The following is a 16,835-nucleotide window of genomic DNA, read 5'->3' as shown; positions in this document are numbered from 1 at the left end:
ACCCTCCAAAATGGCCTCTCAGGTTCCTGTGGTAGACACACCCTGCTATAGAAAGAGAATGTCATAGTTGCAAAGATACTTTAGCCACTGCATGCTCAGGAAAGATTGGGCTTTTCATGGTTTTTCTCTTTTTCCTGCCACTGCTGTATGGTGAACACATAGCCTAGAGGTCAGCAAACTATGGCCTGCCAGCCAAATCCAGCCCGGGAACATTTTTTTTTTTTTTTTTGTATGGCTCATCAGCAAAGAATGGTTTTACATTTTTGAAAGCTTGAAAAGTAATTAAAAAAAAAATACTGTGAAACAAGACAATTAAATGAAATTGAGATTTCAGTGTCTACTCATAAAGTTTCATTGGGACCCATCCACACTCATTTGTTTATGTTTTGTCTGAGGTCGCTTTCATCGCTACGACGGCAGAGTTAAGTAGTTATGACAGACCATATGGCCCACAAAGCCTAAACTATTTATTCTATCTGGCCCCTCACAGAAAAAGTCTCCTGACCCCTACCTAGCCTAGAAGAGACTATCTCATTAATAGGCACTTTCCTGTTGAAAACAGAGCCACCATATGCCATTGATTATACAAATTTAATTCGTTCATTCCTTTTGCAACAGCCCATATCCATCCATTACAGATCACTCGCTGAGGATTCCAACCAGGGAAGTGAACTGATTTATTATCAGGCTTTTCCACTGAAGCGCTCTTACAAAAAAGTTTCTGAGATAAAACATTTTTTCAGGTATATAAAACTAAAGACGAACCTTTATATTTTGGATATAGAAGTATGTAATTACTTATGTTTGCCTTGATTCTTTCTCTTGGAAATCCTGAAGACGATTTATTTTATGTGGTTCTTCCAAAAGACTTAAACCTCTCTCTGGTCACAGACTGACAGCAGGGCAAAAGCAGTGCATCTAGGAAAATCCATAAAACCAACCTCAGAGATTGCAAATATTACACCACACTTGGTTAACCCAGACTCTTACCATTTGGGGGAACTTTAACTTAGAATTCGTGACAGTCACTACCCACTTCCAACCCAAGAGCTCCCTCAGAACTTGGGCACTTCTACATTTGCTTCTACAACTCTTCAAGGACAAATGAGTCACAGAGAAACAAGAACAAATTAAAACCATGTACAAATTAAAACCAATTAATTTGTTCTTGATTTCTCATAGTGAGAAGCTGTAATGATCTCAGGTAAAAAGAAGAAACAAATAATTGCTGGCACTCAGGTATCTGAGTGACTAAATCACAAGAATGACTATGGACTTTGTATAGTATAATCTTATTTATTAACAGAGATGAGAGTATCATTCTCAGTAAGTAGAATTTAGATAAATATGGAGTACAGAGGCTTACTATCTCTTGGAAAGGGATACAATTTCTTGGTGACAAAGTTGAGTTGTAACTTAAAACTCCTCTAAACTCCATATGTTGCCTCTTTTTAAGTGATAAGTGGAACAGCTGATTGTGATTTATTCTGTGTACTTCTCCAGCTTCAGCTTGCACTTTGGTATATACTGGATCTATCCTCATACCTTTTATTTACTTTTGATAAAATTTTTATTTTAGATTTTTTTTTTTAGGCTTACAGAAGAATTGCAAAGAAATCAAGAGTTCCCATATATTCTACACCCAGTTTCCCCTATTAATATTTTTTTCTATTAGTATGGTTCATTTGTTACGATTAATGAATCAATACTGATATATTCATATCCACTGAAGTCCATACTTTATTCAGATTTCCTTAGATTTCATGTAGTGTCCTTTTCTGCTTCGGGATCCCACACAGGATATCAAATTTTATTTGGTCATGTCTTTTAAGGCTCTTTCATGATGACCTTGATGGTTTTGAGGAGTCTGCTCAGCTATTTAGTAGGATGTCCCTCAGTAGGGATTTATCTGATATTTTGCTCATTTAGACTGGAGCTAAGAATTTTGGGGAGGAAGGCCACACAGTTAAAGTGCCACTTTCATTACATATCAAGGGTAAATACCATTAACGACATGACTTACACCGTTTGATATTGACCTTGATCACCTGGCTACGGTAATGTCAGATTTCTCCACTGTTAAATTACTTTTTTTTTGCTCTGTCCATACGCTTTGGAAGGAAGTCACTATGCGCAGTGCATAAATAGTGGGGAATTATGTTCCATCTCCCTGAGGGCGAAGGACCTACATAATTTGGTATTTTGCATGGGAAATTTATCTCCTTTCCATTTATTTATTTCTTCAATCATTTATATCAGTATGGACTCATGGGTATTGATTTTATATTCTGGGTTGTAATGTATAATCCAATGCTTATTTATTATGTTGCTCAAATTTTCCAAGTTTGGTCAGTAGGAGATACTCGTACCTTCTTGTTTGTTTCCCTTTGCCTTCTATAGCTTAACTCTTACCTGCCTTTCAGGATTCAGCTGAGATGTTACCAGGGAAAAAATTCCTGGTAACCACCCCTACTCCCAGTCCTTAATCTCTAGTATAGCTATAATTTACGTCTACTATGGTATTTGTACACTGTATACTTATCTGTCTCTCCCACTGGACTAAAAGCTTGAGGGTAGGAATTATACCTTATTTATTTTAGAACATATGTAGTATTATGTAGTACATAGTATCTTGCTTGCACAAAGCAGGAGGAGCTCAACAAGTATTTCTAGAATGATCATTATTTTTCTCTTTAGTCCCCAAGCCCAGGAGTACCTACCATATTACCCAGAAGCCACACAGAAGCTGGTAACTAACTGCTCTGGGAGGAACTACATGGTGCCACTATGTGTGAGTCATACAACACAACAGGGTCATTTCTAAGAAAGCCCGTTTCCCATTAATCCCAGTTACATTTGCATAATTACATTAACGGCAAAGACTCACTGGCTTCATATTTAGAACCAAAGGCTAAGTAGCTTTTAGTACTGTTGAGCTTAGAGAAGTGGTGTCCCCAAAACAGCACATACACGTTTTGGTCATGAGGTTCCCAAGTGACTTACGGCTGGTTGAGGACTGTATAACTTACTGAAGAAACAGATTGGCTGAGTTGTATTCTTTGTTGTTACAACTTAGGAGAAAATGATTTTAAAACTTAATCAAGAAAGTTTCAAGGTACAGGAATCCAGACTGCGGTAAACTCTACTAATCTGAAACAGGTTTTTAGGTTGGATCACACTACCACCCTAGGCCAAGCCACCATTAACTCCTGACTGATCACCTTCCTAATTGTACTCTTGACCCCATCTATCCACTCACAATAAACGAAATCATATCATTCCACTTAACCCCTATTTTAACTGCTTTTAAAACAAAATTCAAATTCTCAACCATGCCCTAAAAGGCTCCACTTATCTATTGGGCTCCTCTATCTCTTCAAACTCATCCCATACTCGTCTCTTCCTTGCCTCCTGATGGTCCAGCCAAGCTCATCTTTCTGAAGCTGAGGCTTGGTCCCATACACTTTTCGATTCTAGTAATTCAATCTTACAAGAACTTTACAAAGCTCTTCAATCTTTAATGTTTCTTATGCATGAGTTGTGTGCCTGAGAATAAAGGCTACTTTGTCTAAGAAACCTCTACAAATCCACTGAAATAAAGATCAGACTGAAACACGAAAACACCTATTCTTCTTAAGTTTTTTCAGTATCAAAATGTACATTATCTTTATGTTTCATTTAACTATTGTTATTTTTCTAAGGAATAGTAATATTAGTTTGATGTTGACATACTGCATAACCCAAATTTAAAAATGGTTTCTTACTATTTACAAGAAAAATACTTAAAACACAAATATAAATAAAGCACAGCCTTTTTAAAATAACAATTCATTAAAAATTGAGTCCCTTTGATAACTAAAGGTAACTTATTACATCCTTGCAAACATATGAAAATTAACATGACCCTATAATGGTGACAGCTTGAAATAAAACATATACAAAAATTAGACCAAATCAAAAACCATAATAATCTGCTCCTATTTAAAGACATTCAAAGAGGTATCAATTCTCTGCTTCCTACCTTGATGATTTTCTAGACATATCTGCCTAAGTGAAGTTCTTTAAGTGAAGAATTTACATCTGAATATTCCTTTATATAATTTTGCAAAAGGTCATTCATTATTCTTGGAAACGAAGGCCAAGTAACATTGTTCTGGTTGATGACAGATGTAACTTTTGAATGACAGTGACCTTTTCTCTTAGAACTTATCCGGTTCTTAACTTCCAGAAGTAAGAACGATACAAATGTCTTAAAGCTGAAAACTAAAGAATTCCACCTAAGTTTGAGGCAAACTCATTTGATGGTAAAAACTGACCTAAACTGACACAAGACTAATTTTAGCCTTCATTAATCCCATATAATATGAACATTCATACATTTTACTGCAGAAATATTAATGTGTTTGATAATAAGAGTATTGTTCCAGACTGTTGGGAGGGTTTTACATAACCTATATCATTCCTATATTTATTCAAACCAAGCTTCTCCAAGTGTATTTTTTATATAATATGTGCGGAGTATAATTCCGTGTATATCTCTTTCTAAAGTGTTCAGACTTTTCAAGTAGCTCAAACAGAAAGCATCTCATTACCTTTGCTTGACCTACTACTTTAACTAGTAACTTCCTTCCTTTTACAAATTGAAAATCAGACAGTCTAAGAGATTAGATGGCTTGGGAATGTGGGGGACTGGGCGTCAAGTTACTTTCCTCTCTCTGTTTCACAGCTATACCCATACGTTTCCATGTGGTCTGTGGCTGCTTTTCTGCTACCAGAGGTGTGTAGTTGCATCGGAAACCACATGACCTGCAAAGCCTAAAATATTTACTATCTGACCCTTCACAGAAAAAGTTTGCTGACCCGCACTCTAAGTCTATGTTTAGCCCAGATAGTACTAGTAGCTACGATATCTGATAGCTAAGATTTTATAAAATAAGTTGGTTTGCCTGCACTTAGGGCTTATGGTACGCATAGGTGACATTTCAAAGGCAAAGACAGAGATACGTGTCACAGACTGACATTCCCTTTCTGTTTGAATGTGGTCTCAATGAGCCAAAATTTTAGATCCTTGGTCAGATCCAGGGGGACTGAGGAGTATAGTACTTGCTGATGATATAAATCTGGTCAGAGAATGAAGGAAAGAATTCATAAGGTAAAGTTATTAACCTTCCCACCACCTACTGTAAACATTAAATTCACTGAAAGGAAGCTGTACACTTTTATATTTACATTGACATGCATAATTCCAAAGAGGTCGGGAAACATGGACCTTAAAAAGGATTCATTGGGACATTATTCTTCAGTTCACGTGTGCTACTTCTTGAAAAAGATTATCATCTCTTGCCACATTCGACAAAAACATTCCCAGCTCAACTGTGGCTCAATAAACTTTTATTATTTTTTGTTATTTATTTTTATTTCAAAAGAATTTGTTTCCCTATCACAAAAATTGGATCACCACACCACCAACGGCAGCAAAGTCCATCAAGTTACATCGATGGTGGCGTCCACTGGGAATTCCCAATGTCCCGAAGGTCATGAAGGAGGAAAAACAGTAGAAGAAAAAATACTCAAAAGCAATCCAAAACCCATGATGACTTTGGGGAGAGACATGACATGACAGTTCCTGTCTTCTCTCATTGTCAGCTGCAGATGTATGTCAGAAGGATCAAGTACAATTTTACTGCATAAACCCTTCATACCAACTCCAGCACCTAATTGGGGAAAAAAAGTCTCAGTTTAGTAAAACAGTTTTAATGTATAGAAAGAGTTTAATGAATCTTTACTATATTGTAAACGGAGAACCAAATCAAGAAAACTTTTCCTAACTGCTAAAATGTCAACGAATTTGGAAGAATTAGACATACTCCTTTCTTACCTTCAACTCAATAGTTGCATGAACTGCTTAGTTATCTCCACAGTTAAGTAGAAAGCTTTCAAGGTAAACCACTCAAAACAAACGGATAAACTGGCATAGCATGGATGGAACACTTTTGACATATATGTTGGTATCTCCACATTCTTAAGAAAATTTTAAGTCGCTGTGCTGGTCAGGATTTTAATCTATTTATTTCTTCTACCGATAAACAGTTTACAGTGATTAAAGGCCTAAGATCTTGCCTTTCCTTTTCCTATTACTCTATTCATTTCCTAATCATGTGGTATCAAGATATTTTGTTGGTTATGAAAGCAGTATGTTTTCATACAAGGAAGTTGTGGTATTGCTAAAACTAAAAATAAGAACAAGTAATGATTAATTATGAAAAGAGTAATAAAATAAGTGGCTAAAAAAGGACATAGAACATGAAAAAAATTACGATCCACTGTCAGAAAGGATTAGGTTAGATGGAGCTGGCAATTCTAGGTGGCAGAAACTTGCGGAAGCAACTTCTCCCCTCCTGCTGTGCTAAGGCCTGACGCATACCTATGCTTCCGTATGGTTATCGTCACAGTCAGCAAGCAGGCCACTCAGCACAAGAGGTCAATGCTGTTGAACAAACTCTTAGATTTGTCACTGAGATTCTGTAAGTGTATGTGTAGCATTGAGCTACAGATACGTTAGCAATCCCAGTGGCCTCGAAGGCCAAACTTACAGAAGAGCAAGGTGCATAATGGCCTGCTGTAACAATAAGAGACTGAGACCACAGAGAGCCGCTTAAAACAGATTCCAAGACCTTCTACCGTCTGCTTAAGCTTCCAGAACATGACAGTGATCAGTGCAAAAGCCTGGCTTTCATTTAAGTTGTCCCTGGCTCTATAACGAGCCTTTCAAAAACAGAGAAACTAGCTGCATTGAAAGGACTATACCACATAAATTAGTCTGGTCAGGTAACAGTGCAGTTCTTCTGCTTTGAGTTTGCTCCTTTCATCTGTGTAAGACTGTGTTAGGCTTGGGGAGCTCCCTTGGTTGCTGGGTCATTATCTACTCAGGATAAATGGAAAGAAGACATGGCAAAACTAATGCTAAGTGTTGGGGGTAATAGGACATATTATAAAAACAAACAAACAAAAAACAACAACCACCTTATACTCGTATCTCTGTAACTGGTATCCACAGAGTAAGTGCTGTTCAAACCTATGTACTAAAAACCTCCTCCAAAATGGCACTTTGTTTAAAAGTTTACTTCTTAGCTCAGGATCTAGTTATCCAACGTATCATGCCCATGTGCTAAATATCCAGCGGTATAAATAAATAAATACAATTTGTACTTCCTTGAGCTTATCCTAACTACAAAGAAACACGGGTGGAGAACTATGTGTGAATTAGTGACTGAGACGGTGTGCCGAGACACATTCATTGTCGGATTACACTAATGGCATGACCTCATGATCAATTTTCAATGAACACTAAAACGCCTTTTCTTCCCTCACGGAGGAGAAACACGAGGAAGAGTTAAACAAGAGGAGGATATTGTCAAGTCTGGTGAATGTCTAAGCATGCCCTGCTATCTCCTGGACCTTGCCCACAATGCCCTGGCAGAACAGAAGCTAAACAGCACCTGGCCCACAGGGAATGCTGAAGAGGCTTCATCTGCTGTTCATCTTGAGCACCTATCAATCCACTCAGCGTTCATATGACCTCTAATAAGTACTGTCACCTTCTCCACAGGTGCAGGCAACTTCTTCTTTCACCTTGAATCACAACCATTTACAGGCAGAAAGAGACCCATGATTTGGAAAGATTTCTAAGGCTTAGTACAACTCTATTTCCATGTTACAGCCTAAAAATGGAACTGAATTATTAAATGGAGACGTATGAAACGCTTACCTTAATTGTACCCTGACTGTTGGCAGCAATCAGCACATTGGACTCCTAGAAAAGAACAAGAACTTTTAAAGCACAGAGAAAGATTTTTCTGGAGGACAGTCCAAGAGAATAATTTCCTCTTCATCTTTCTTTATTTCAACCTAGGACACTAATAGAATCTAAAGTGGACAACCAAGTTTAATACGTTTTTAACTATGAATTTTAAACACAAAACCCAATATATTGAGGACTAAGTTTTAATAAAAAATAATAAAGTTGGAAGCAGAGTAGGAAACTTTCAAATGTAAAGAAAAATAAAAGAGAAATAGATTATTACAAGAAGGAAAGGCAAGAGAAACAAAGACTGAAATAAAACATAAATCAAAATGACTTGAGAAAAACAAAGTACATAATCCTTTCCACTGAAAACTCCCCATTCATTCATTTTCTCTCATAAAACACCAGTAATTGATGTAAACACAGAACATCTCTGCAATAAATCTCTACGGATAGCTATCTGGTATTAGGAAAACAAAAAAATAAATATTCATCTGGAAGGAAGGATATCTTTCTTTTTAATTATTCTACCATTCAGTATATGCATTTTTAATAACCTTGGTGATTACTTGAAACAGAACTTATGTGGTAACGTAGTTTTATACACTAAGCTTTAGGGGGGTAAAACATTTCTCTGGAAAGTAGGAAAGGTAGGAAAAGGAACAAGCAAGACTGAGTTTACCAGAAGGAATTTCATTACATAGGAAGAGCTGGGACCTGCCTCCTGTTGAAAGTGAAGAGTCTAACAGGGCTCTGGAGCTTCGAACAGTGCAGAAGTCTCTTTGCTTTTCAGCATAGGCAGCTAAAAGGAGGTAAATAGACTCCAAACTGCCAGTGGCCACATGGCTGAGGGAAAGACCAAGTCCAAATAACAGCTATGAGAAAACTCAATGAAGGATAGGATCTGACAAAGTGATGAAGAGAAGAAAGAAAACTTTTGATATACATACTGGGGAAGTTACTTAAGCTAATCTCAGTTACACTTTAATTACCTTGCCATAAGGAATCTGTGCTCTACAAACTTATGCATTTCTACTTTTTTGCATTCTCTTTGATTCCTAGTAATTTGAAAAATGCTCATGTTTTTGCTACTGGTGTAACGGGAAATAATTTCTTCCACTGCGCCCTAAAATTTCTGGTATTAGAATATTCCTTGGATGTAGTTGGAAGTGATAACAATGGTCGCAGTTGTATCAAGAATGAATAAAGACATGTTTTTCTGGAGTGGACATAGGAACTGATGATGAGGTCCCAGTCACACAACCCCAAGATATGGCACCTTGGCATATTGCATATTTTAAGCTTACAGAGTTTGAGAAAACAACAGAAGCAAGAAGGTCACTCTGACCATCCCCTTCCTCCATAACAGGTCGTTAAACCCTCATGTGAGAGGTGCCCAATTATAGGCAGAGGAAAAGAACCACCTTTATCTCCAAACACAAAGGGATCCCAAGAAGAATATGAACAAACAGGCCTTTCTAAGTGTCCCCCAGATTACACCGATTACCTCATGCTCCTTAACCCGCCACATTTCTACTACCCGCTCTTCCTCAAACACGCATAAAATACGCAGGCCCGTTTCTTTGGGTCTTCACTTCCTTATGACGGTTCTCATGTCATATACAATTTATAGAGTGAGTTTTGGGTATCCTTAGGGAATATAAATAACTCACTCTGAGTTGGTCAAAAAGCAGAAATCCTATGCTTGCCTCATAAAACAATAAAAACAGGCACTGTGTAGTGTAATATGGATTTTTCTCTAGCAAGAACTTTCAACACACTGTGGGATATCACAACTGCCACCAGAGGACTTAGACACGATTCTTCTGTGAACACCTTCCAGAAATAGCATCGATCAATCTAGCTTCTGTATGAGGAAAGACTCCAATTTCCAGGAAAGCAACACCACCATCATTAGATGCTGCAGTCACCCAAAATTGCTCCCTCTGCTATGGGAACATAGTGTCAGAATGATGAAAAATTTATAGCCCGAAGCTCTGTCTCTTTCTGCCACTTCAGTTCTCGTCACCTTTTAATACAAAGGAGGAAGGCACAGAGACCAGTAGAGATGAGGACTCAGCCTGGGGGTAGGGAGGATCTACTTCTGCCAGTTAGAGGGATTATGAATTACATAAATTAAACTTCTAATTCCTAGAGGAAGGGAAGTTGGGAAAAGTCTAGTATATTGTCATACAGTATAAAAGATTACGCTCAATTAGAGAATCTAGTTAGATCACCACATAAAAGTAGTTTGAAGCCTGTGCAATTACTATACTAACCCCAAGAACGAAGACATCTGATAACTATTCAACATGAATAAACAATGTCTTTTTGTAACCTCAGAACTCTTATGGCGTTAACAGATGACGTCAAATTAGATGCTACACAGAGGGTTATCTCTACACACCTTTTCCTGTGGACAGATTATTTCATTCACAAATAAGCAAACACAGGAAATGATTGCCTAGTTGGAGCTTGTCTTTTGGGACTAACACATAGGTGACAGAGTGTCCTAAAAATTCTTAGAAACACTCAAAACTATTCAAATTCCCAAACAATGAAAGAAAAATAAGTTTCACACACTTCAGTATGCCCCCTCCCTGCAAAGACCATGAACTAATACAAAAGGGATTTAGGATTAACCTATCTTTCAGATAGCCATGTGCTGATTTAAGATAAATTAATTTTGCATGCAACAGAAAAATAAAGCCAGGTATATTACTTCAGCATAGTGGTATGGAAATGGTAAGTACACGGTTACTACTGCAGGTTTTGAGTGATTCTTGTGTGCATTTTGAAGGACTGGTAATTTCAGTAGCCCTTACATAAATAAGTTCTGGCTCAAAGGGTTGTTTTTTAATTTGCTAAGTGAAATAAAATTGCCAGCCAGTCATTCTCATTATTTTCTCCCTCTTTCTTTGAAACTGGCAGTTTTGCTATAGAGCTCTCCTCAAGCTAATACTGCACTTAGTATTTTCTTCTTAATATAAAGAAATTAAGAAAAGATAATGGAAAAATTAGCAAGTCTTTTATAAAAATAGGAGACACACACAAACACACACTAACTTACTGATAAAGCGAGTGATAATGTTAATATATAACTTACAATGAAACAAAACTGCATCCACTGGAAGAGTTTCCTCTTTGCTAGCTTGCCTACAAAAGTGCCATCACAGCTAATACATTCAAATCCTAAGTTGAAAGATAACCAGTCATTCACTTAAGTTTGCAATGGGAGGATTTATTCCTACAGACAGACAGATTGATTTTAAATGTCAATTAATTTTACCATAGATTTAAATATGTAAAAAAAAGAAAACCAAACAACTTCCATTTTTGGCCATGACAGAGCAAATGGAATGGACTTCCTCTTCTACTATAACCAACTAGAAAACGAAACAAAATATATGATGACACTGGACATGACAGGCGGTACGGGGCTGGGATCTCCGTGAGAAGGAAAACAAATGAAGGGAGTCTTATAATTGCCCTAGCTTTCTGCTTGGAGGCAATTTCTGGACCATGTAGCAAAGAAGGGGGAATCCTAAATAGAGGCCAGAGGAATCTAAGTAGACCACAGAAGACTCATTAAGTGGAGGAGACAGAGATAGAAGTTGAGGGTATCTGTAGGTCAACTGGAATTTGTAGGGCAAAGTACCACAGGTTGTCATATTGCCTCCCTGCCCCCAACTTCCATTTTTTCTGGTAAGACCTAGTCCTTTAACTTGGTATCTGAATGCACTTGTGTTCACAATTAGGGCACACATACCACAAGCTGCTTTCACGGTGGATATTAAAAGTATTTAACAGCAGGCGTGAGCACCTGACATAAAAAGCTAGTACAGCTATACCGTGACTTATCCGATTGTCCGTGATGCTAGCATATCCTTGACCATAAAAGTAGGTATAGTTCCATCCAATCTTTAAGCATTACAGCATAAAAACAGTAAATATCCATCTGATAATGGGATGGAAATTTTATATTGTGAGGATCGAAGCCCGAGCTTTCACCAAACCGCAAATAGTGAAAAAAGATGTGTAACTGATGGTATTGGTGCAGCGTACAAAATACTCCTTTGCCTTTCCAGTCAAATCAATCCAGCTTTAATTAACACCATCAGCTTTGCTTGTCATATACGAGGATCACGTGGCTCCCACAGTCACATATCTGGTGTGAGTGGAAGCCTGCTGTCATCTACAAGCTTTACTGAAGTTAGTAAGGAGACAGTTTGCAGAAAAGGGTGAAGACACACCCGCAGTTACATGGATGAATATGGCAGCTAGTAGACTCACAAAGGTAGGGGTAGTGCAAACATTTAAAAACACAAGGAAAGGATTCCACTTCTTGGCCTTGGTTGAGACTTCCTAGAAAGTGTTAAAGAGTGGTGGGCACACCTCTCAAATATATTTGTACACATATGTTGAAATGGGTTCAGTCATAAGGTATTCTGTTCTCTTTTGTTCAAGACCTAAATAATATTTGTGTTCATGATTTTTAACCAGAGGTCATTTCAGTGAAGGGCCTTGAATCTAGATTTGAATTTATCATGCAAAAAACAGAGCAAAAATAATACGAGTAGAAAATTTTAAGATGGTTCATTAAAATGAAGGCTAGAGTACACTAAGGACTTCTGAAGAGCCTAGAAAAATAAGGCTAGTTATTCAATTATCTTATGCCATAACTGCTTAGAGTAAGAATGTGGGAATTTCAGAACCACAAACAAGGATCCTCACAGCATCAGTTTTAAATAAATCCAGCTGTAGCCTGTTTACCAGCACACCCAGGCACTGTCACACCTCAGTGCATTTGAAATGTCACTGCAGCTCCCCCCCTGACCCCTCATACTGCACCACCCCAACCTATAGAACACATGCCATGCAAAACTAACATTTCAAATTTCGTAGTAAGAAGTTAATACTTAATAACCAACCAGTTTTCCCCTGGAAATGGTCATCTCTGAAATTTTGTTACAGTAAAAGATTACCGAAGCCATATTTTGGAAATAGCACTTTCTTAATGACAAACCAATTCTTAGTGACAAAATCTTCATGAAAGCCACTTCTGATTATTTTCTTCATGTCTGAAATATGTCAGTTGACCTTTACTGACAACCCTGGATTAGTTAAGCCAATGTGGTCCCTCAGAAAAATAGTATTTCAATATTCATTTCACTTCTTGGCTGTAGGTTCCTTAAACATATACCTATTTTCAAAAACCCTAAGAATCCTCAAAAACTAGTTAAGATTGATAAAGAAGTAACGTCACTTGGATGTCTATTAATAATCCACTACATTTAATCAACAGAGATAGTAAATAAAATGGCAAGGAAAGCAGTCGCTGGAGTGCTGGTTTTACGGGTTGTATGGAGGGGAACGATCAGCCTTAGTCAGCTGTCCTAAGCCAGACAGAGACCTCCGTGTTTATGTAGGACCCCTGCAATGTGTAGACAAAGACACTTCATTTGTCCACATGGTTGGCTCCTGCAGGTTCCATTTTTGGTGTGCTTCATTACTAAGAACGCTTCTCTTATCCAGTCTTTTCTATACTAACTTCCTGATTGCATCAAATTCTCATTTAAACAGTCTTTAACACATTCAAATAAGCTATGGGAAATAAGAAGGATTCGAATAATAGAAAAAGAACCACTAAAAATTAGGCACACTCAACATACAAATTCAAAGTGATCTTTACGCAGGGAGAAAAGGTTGTAAAGGCCATGTACAAAGGAAAGAGGACTGAGTTACACAAAAATATCACGCATTCGCCACCATGCCTTCACTCCCAATGCTTTCCCAAGTCTTCTCCCGTCTCGCCAAGCGGCCCTAATCCACTTAATTTTTCTTGCCACCCAGCACTCAAACATTACCTCCAGACACCTACAATTTCCCTCACGTGTCGATACCTCTAGACCTTTGGATGGTCATGAATAAAGCTTGAGAACTATGTGCTTGCAATGGCATACCTAACAGGGAAAACTGACTGTATTGCTGATGGATGTTAGGAGGTTCTCCAAGCATGGAAATGTGCATTTCTAAGGGCTCTGTTTGAAAAATTCCTCCAGAATACTCTGGCAAAACTGTTTCAAGAGTTCTGTACTATTTTAGGGATACCGTGTAACACAGTAGAAATGGCAATGAATTTAAGACAGGGAGACCTGGACTCATCTTTTCGTTCTGCTACAGTATTTCTTAATGCTCTTAGAGAGTCAATTTCTTCAACTATAAACCATCTTAGGTACTTCAAACCATTTTTATGAAAACTCAAAGAAAACACAGTGAAGTATCTAACCAAAAAGGCCCACATGCTTATTATAGGCACCAAACAAAAGTGGCAGTTGTTCTTATTAAAATACGATAATCTAAATTTCTTCACCATTAAAGGGCCGTTGTCCCAAGCATGACTGTACTACTGTTATTCTTGTCACCGTATTCATGATCTTTTAAAATTGATTAAAAACACAAAATAGGCTCTCCAGGTGAAGTGGACTTAAATTTCATCTTAATTCTAACTCTTTTCTATGAAACTAAGTAGCTCTTATTAAGGCAGTTGCTGGTGTTATCTTTTGCTCTCAAAGTCGAAGCAAGGAATATAACTGGGGCCACACGACTTAAGCACCATTATAGAAAGAAATCCTTGAATGGCAGATGGTAGAGTGCATTCTACAGGTATAGCAGTAGTTGTGAGAAACCAGAAACCAAGGAGAGGGGTTAAGAGAGGGATGGATAGAAAAGGAAAGATTGGGCTGGGAAAAGATGAGAGAATATAGGTAAGTGGGAAAGGGAGAAAGGTGATACAGATATGTGGTAACAACACAAATACAAGTTCACAAGTGAGAACAGGAATATGGGACAATGAAAAAACTTTCTTTATAGATGCTTTGTGCTAGAAAATAGAAATAAGGTTGTATTCCAGATCCTTGAAAATCTTGAATACAGGTAGCCATTTAGATGTAATGCCTAAGATCAAGCCCATGAGGAAAGAGAAATAATTAAATGAGAGAGGAATGACATTTAAAATCACATCCATGATTACTCTATTCTTATTTTGAAGGCCAACTTCCTATTTAATTACTTAAATGTGAAATCTGAGCCACATTTGAATCAGTTCTTCTGTGGTTTTTTCTATAATTATAAGAAACTGGATTTTCTTAAGGCTCATATTTAATTGTGAGGGAAAAATACAATTTTTAAATTAGATAAAGGAACCTTAAGTGAAATAGATAAAATAATCAAGTTTAGGAAATATATTTATTAAATTTCCCCTTAATCTTTAATGATGGCCAAATATACAAGTTGGAGATACATGAAATATTGATTTTGAAAAACTTTTCTGAATGACCTAGGGTCAATTACAGGTAATAAGCAATATTGGACTCTATGTGAATTCCTCTGTATAATGATTAAGGACATTTGGTAGCGGTGTACAAAGGTAGGTTAAAGGGGATACAAAAGTGTTAGAAGTAATCTGTGAGGGGAGGAGAGGAACAGGAATGAGGACATGAAAAGCACAAATGAATGAAAATAAGAGATAAATATAGGAGATAGTTCAAAGCAAGTATTATTGCTGTTTGGTGAATAATCACAAGATAAAAAAGAGATGTAACAGTAATGATCTGGAAGTTTTAGACTTAAATGACTTAAAAGAATGATAAAGCCAAAAGAAAACGATTTTAATAGGTCAGAGGCTGACTGGAAAAATCAAAGGAATTGCATTTCATAATAAATTTTTTTTGGTTGTACAAAATATATTCCCAAAGAGCTCACTGCCTGATTTAAATTGACCTCACCTTTTTTTGGTGGCCATTTAGGATCTTTGAAAATAAAAAAAAAATTAATTAGACTAGATCTGTCAGGGATGGGATCTTTGCTTCTCCATGAAATTCTAGGCTATTTAATAAAACAAAAGAAGAGAATTATGCATCCCACAAAAAACAACAAGAACAAAATCAGAGGTTCCTGAATCTCATCCTCAGAAACTGACTTAGTAAGTTAGGGGTTTAGAAATTTACTTTCTTAATACATGTCCCAGGTAATCAATAATTCTGAAGCACATGATCAGTAGCCCATAATTTGAAAACACTAGCATAAGATATTTAAAAACTGTTTATAAATGCTGAACTCAGAGAAAGAAAAAATCTGCATTTTTCTTCTTTTTGGTCACAGGGCTGGTGAGAGGAAAGTGAAGAGTAAAGATGTAGTTGTTTATTGTTATTTATTTTAATTTTATAAATACTTACTTATAAGATCCCACACAAGGACAAGAATACCAAGATAAATAGGATAAGAGTTTTTAACCTAAGGGATCTTTTGAGTTTAGTGAGAATGATTATACATGCAAAAACATATTTGTAATACTTTTATAAATCTATAACAAATTTATTTTGTTAAAGTATATTCAGTACTTGAATTTGACATGGCTCACAGAAATTTAATAAAGTTTAACTTCACAAATGGAGATCCATGAGAATTTAAAATAAATAAAACAGAATGGAAAGCTGAGAACTGGGTTCTTACCTATACGAGTATGGTTTACATAGACTAGTAAATGTCCTATTTTTCTCTTTTCTTTCATCCTCTGAGTGCCATATTTTAAACTCATCCAATGACAAAGTAAAATACACAAAATCAGTATAACTTCATAGAAAGCAGTGTTTAACTCTTTGCCTACATTATCAAGTGCTACTCTATCCTCAAAGGAGTCAAGTAAAAGTGAGGTAAAGAGTGGGTTAATATAATTAAAATTAATTCAGAAAATGTTGACTTTTACTGCATGTGGAGCCAGAAGTTCTTGAACATTACACAAAATTTTAAATATTTACTGTTCATGAAGTGATGAGGAAAAAGAGGTACGAGCTGTTCTTTTGAGGCAACTGTAAGATGTAGAGTTAGAAAAATAGATCTCCTCCTTGTAGCAGGAGATTTCTATCACCAGAAATACTCAGAAAAGTTTGAAGGATACCCCACTAGAAATATGGTACCAACCATTTCTACAATGGGAAAAAGATACGACTAGATCAATCTAATGATAGTC

The 16,835-nt window shown here is 36.8% G+C and overlaps 1 protein-coding gene across 3 annotated transcripts in view; it reads right to left on the bottom strand.

The window, feature by feature from the left end:
* Positions 1-5,374: 5,374 nt before the first annotated feature.
* Positions 5,375-16,835, bottom strand: part of COP1 (COP1 E3 ubiquitin ligase) — a 116,192-nt gene continuing 104,731 nt past the window's right edge. For all 3 annotated transcript variants that reach the window (XM_081026829.1, XM_081026825.1, XM_081026826.1), the window contains exons 19-20: positions 7,769-7,813; positions 5,375-5,714 (exon numbers count right to left, since the gene is read on the bottom strand). In XM_081026829.1, the coding sequence (XP_080882955.1) occupies positions 5,697-5,714; positions 7,769-7,813 (63 nt within the window). In that variant the 3' untranslated portion in view covers positions 5,375-5,696. The remainder of the gene's footprint in view (positions 5,715-7,768; positions 7,814-16,835) is intronic.

Source organism: Rhinolophus hipposideros (assembly GCF_964194185.1).
Source record: "Rhinolophus hipposideros genome assembly, chromosome: 19".
Classification (NCBI taxonomy): Eukaryota; Metazoa; Chordata; class Mammalia; order Chiroptera; family Rhinolophidae; genus Rhinolophus; species Rhinolophus hipposideros.
The sequence above is the reverse complement of the archived record's forward strand: the minus strand, read 5'-3'. Positions and strand labels throughout refer to the sequence as shown.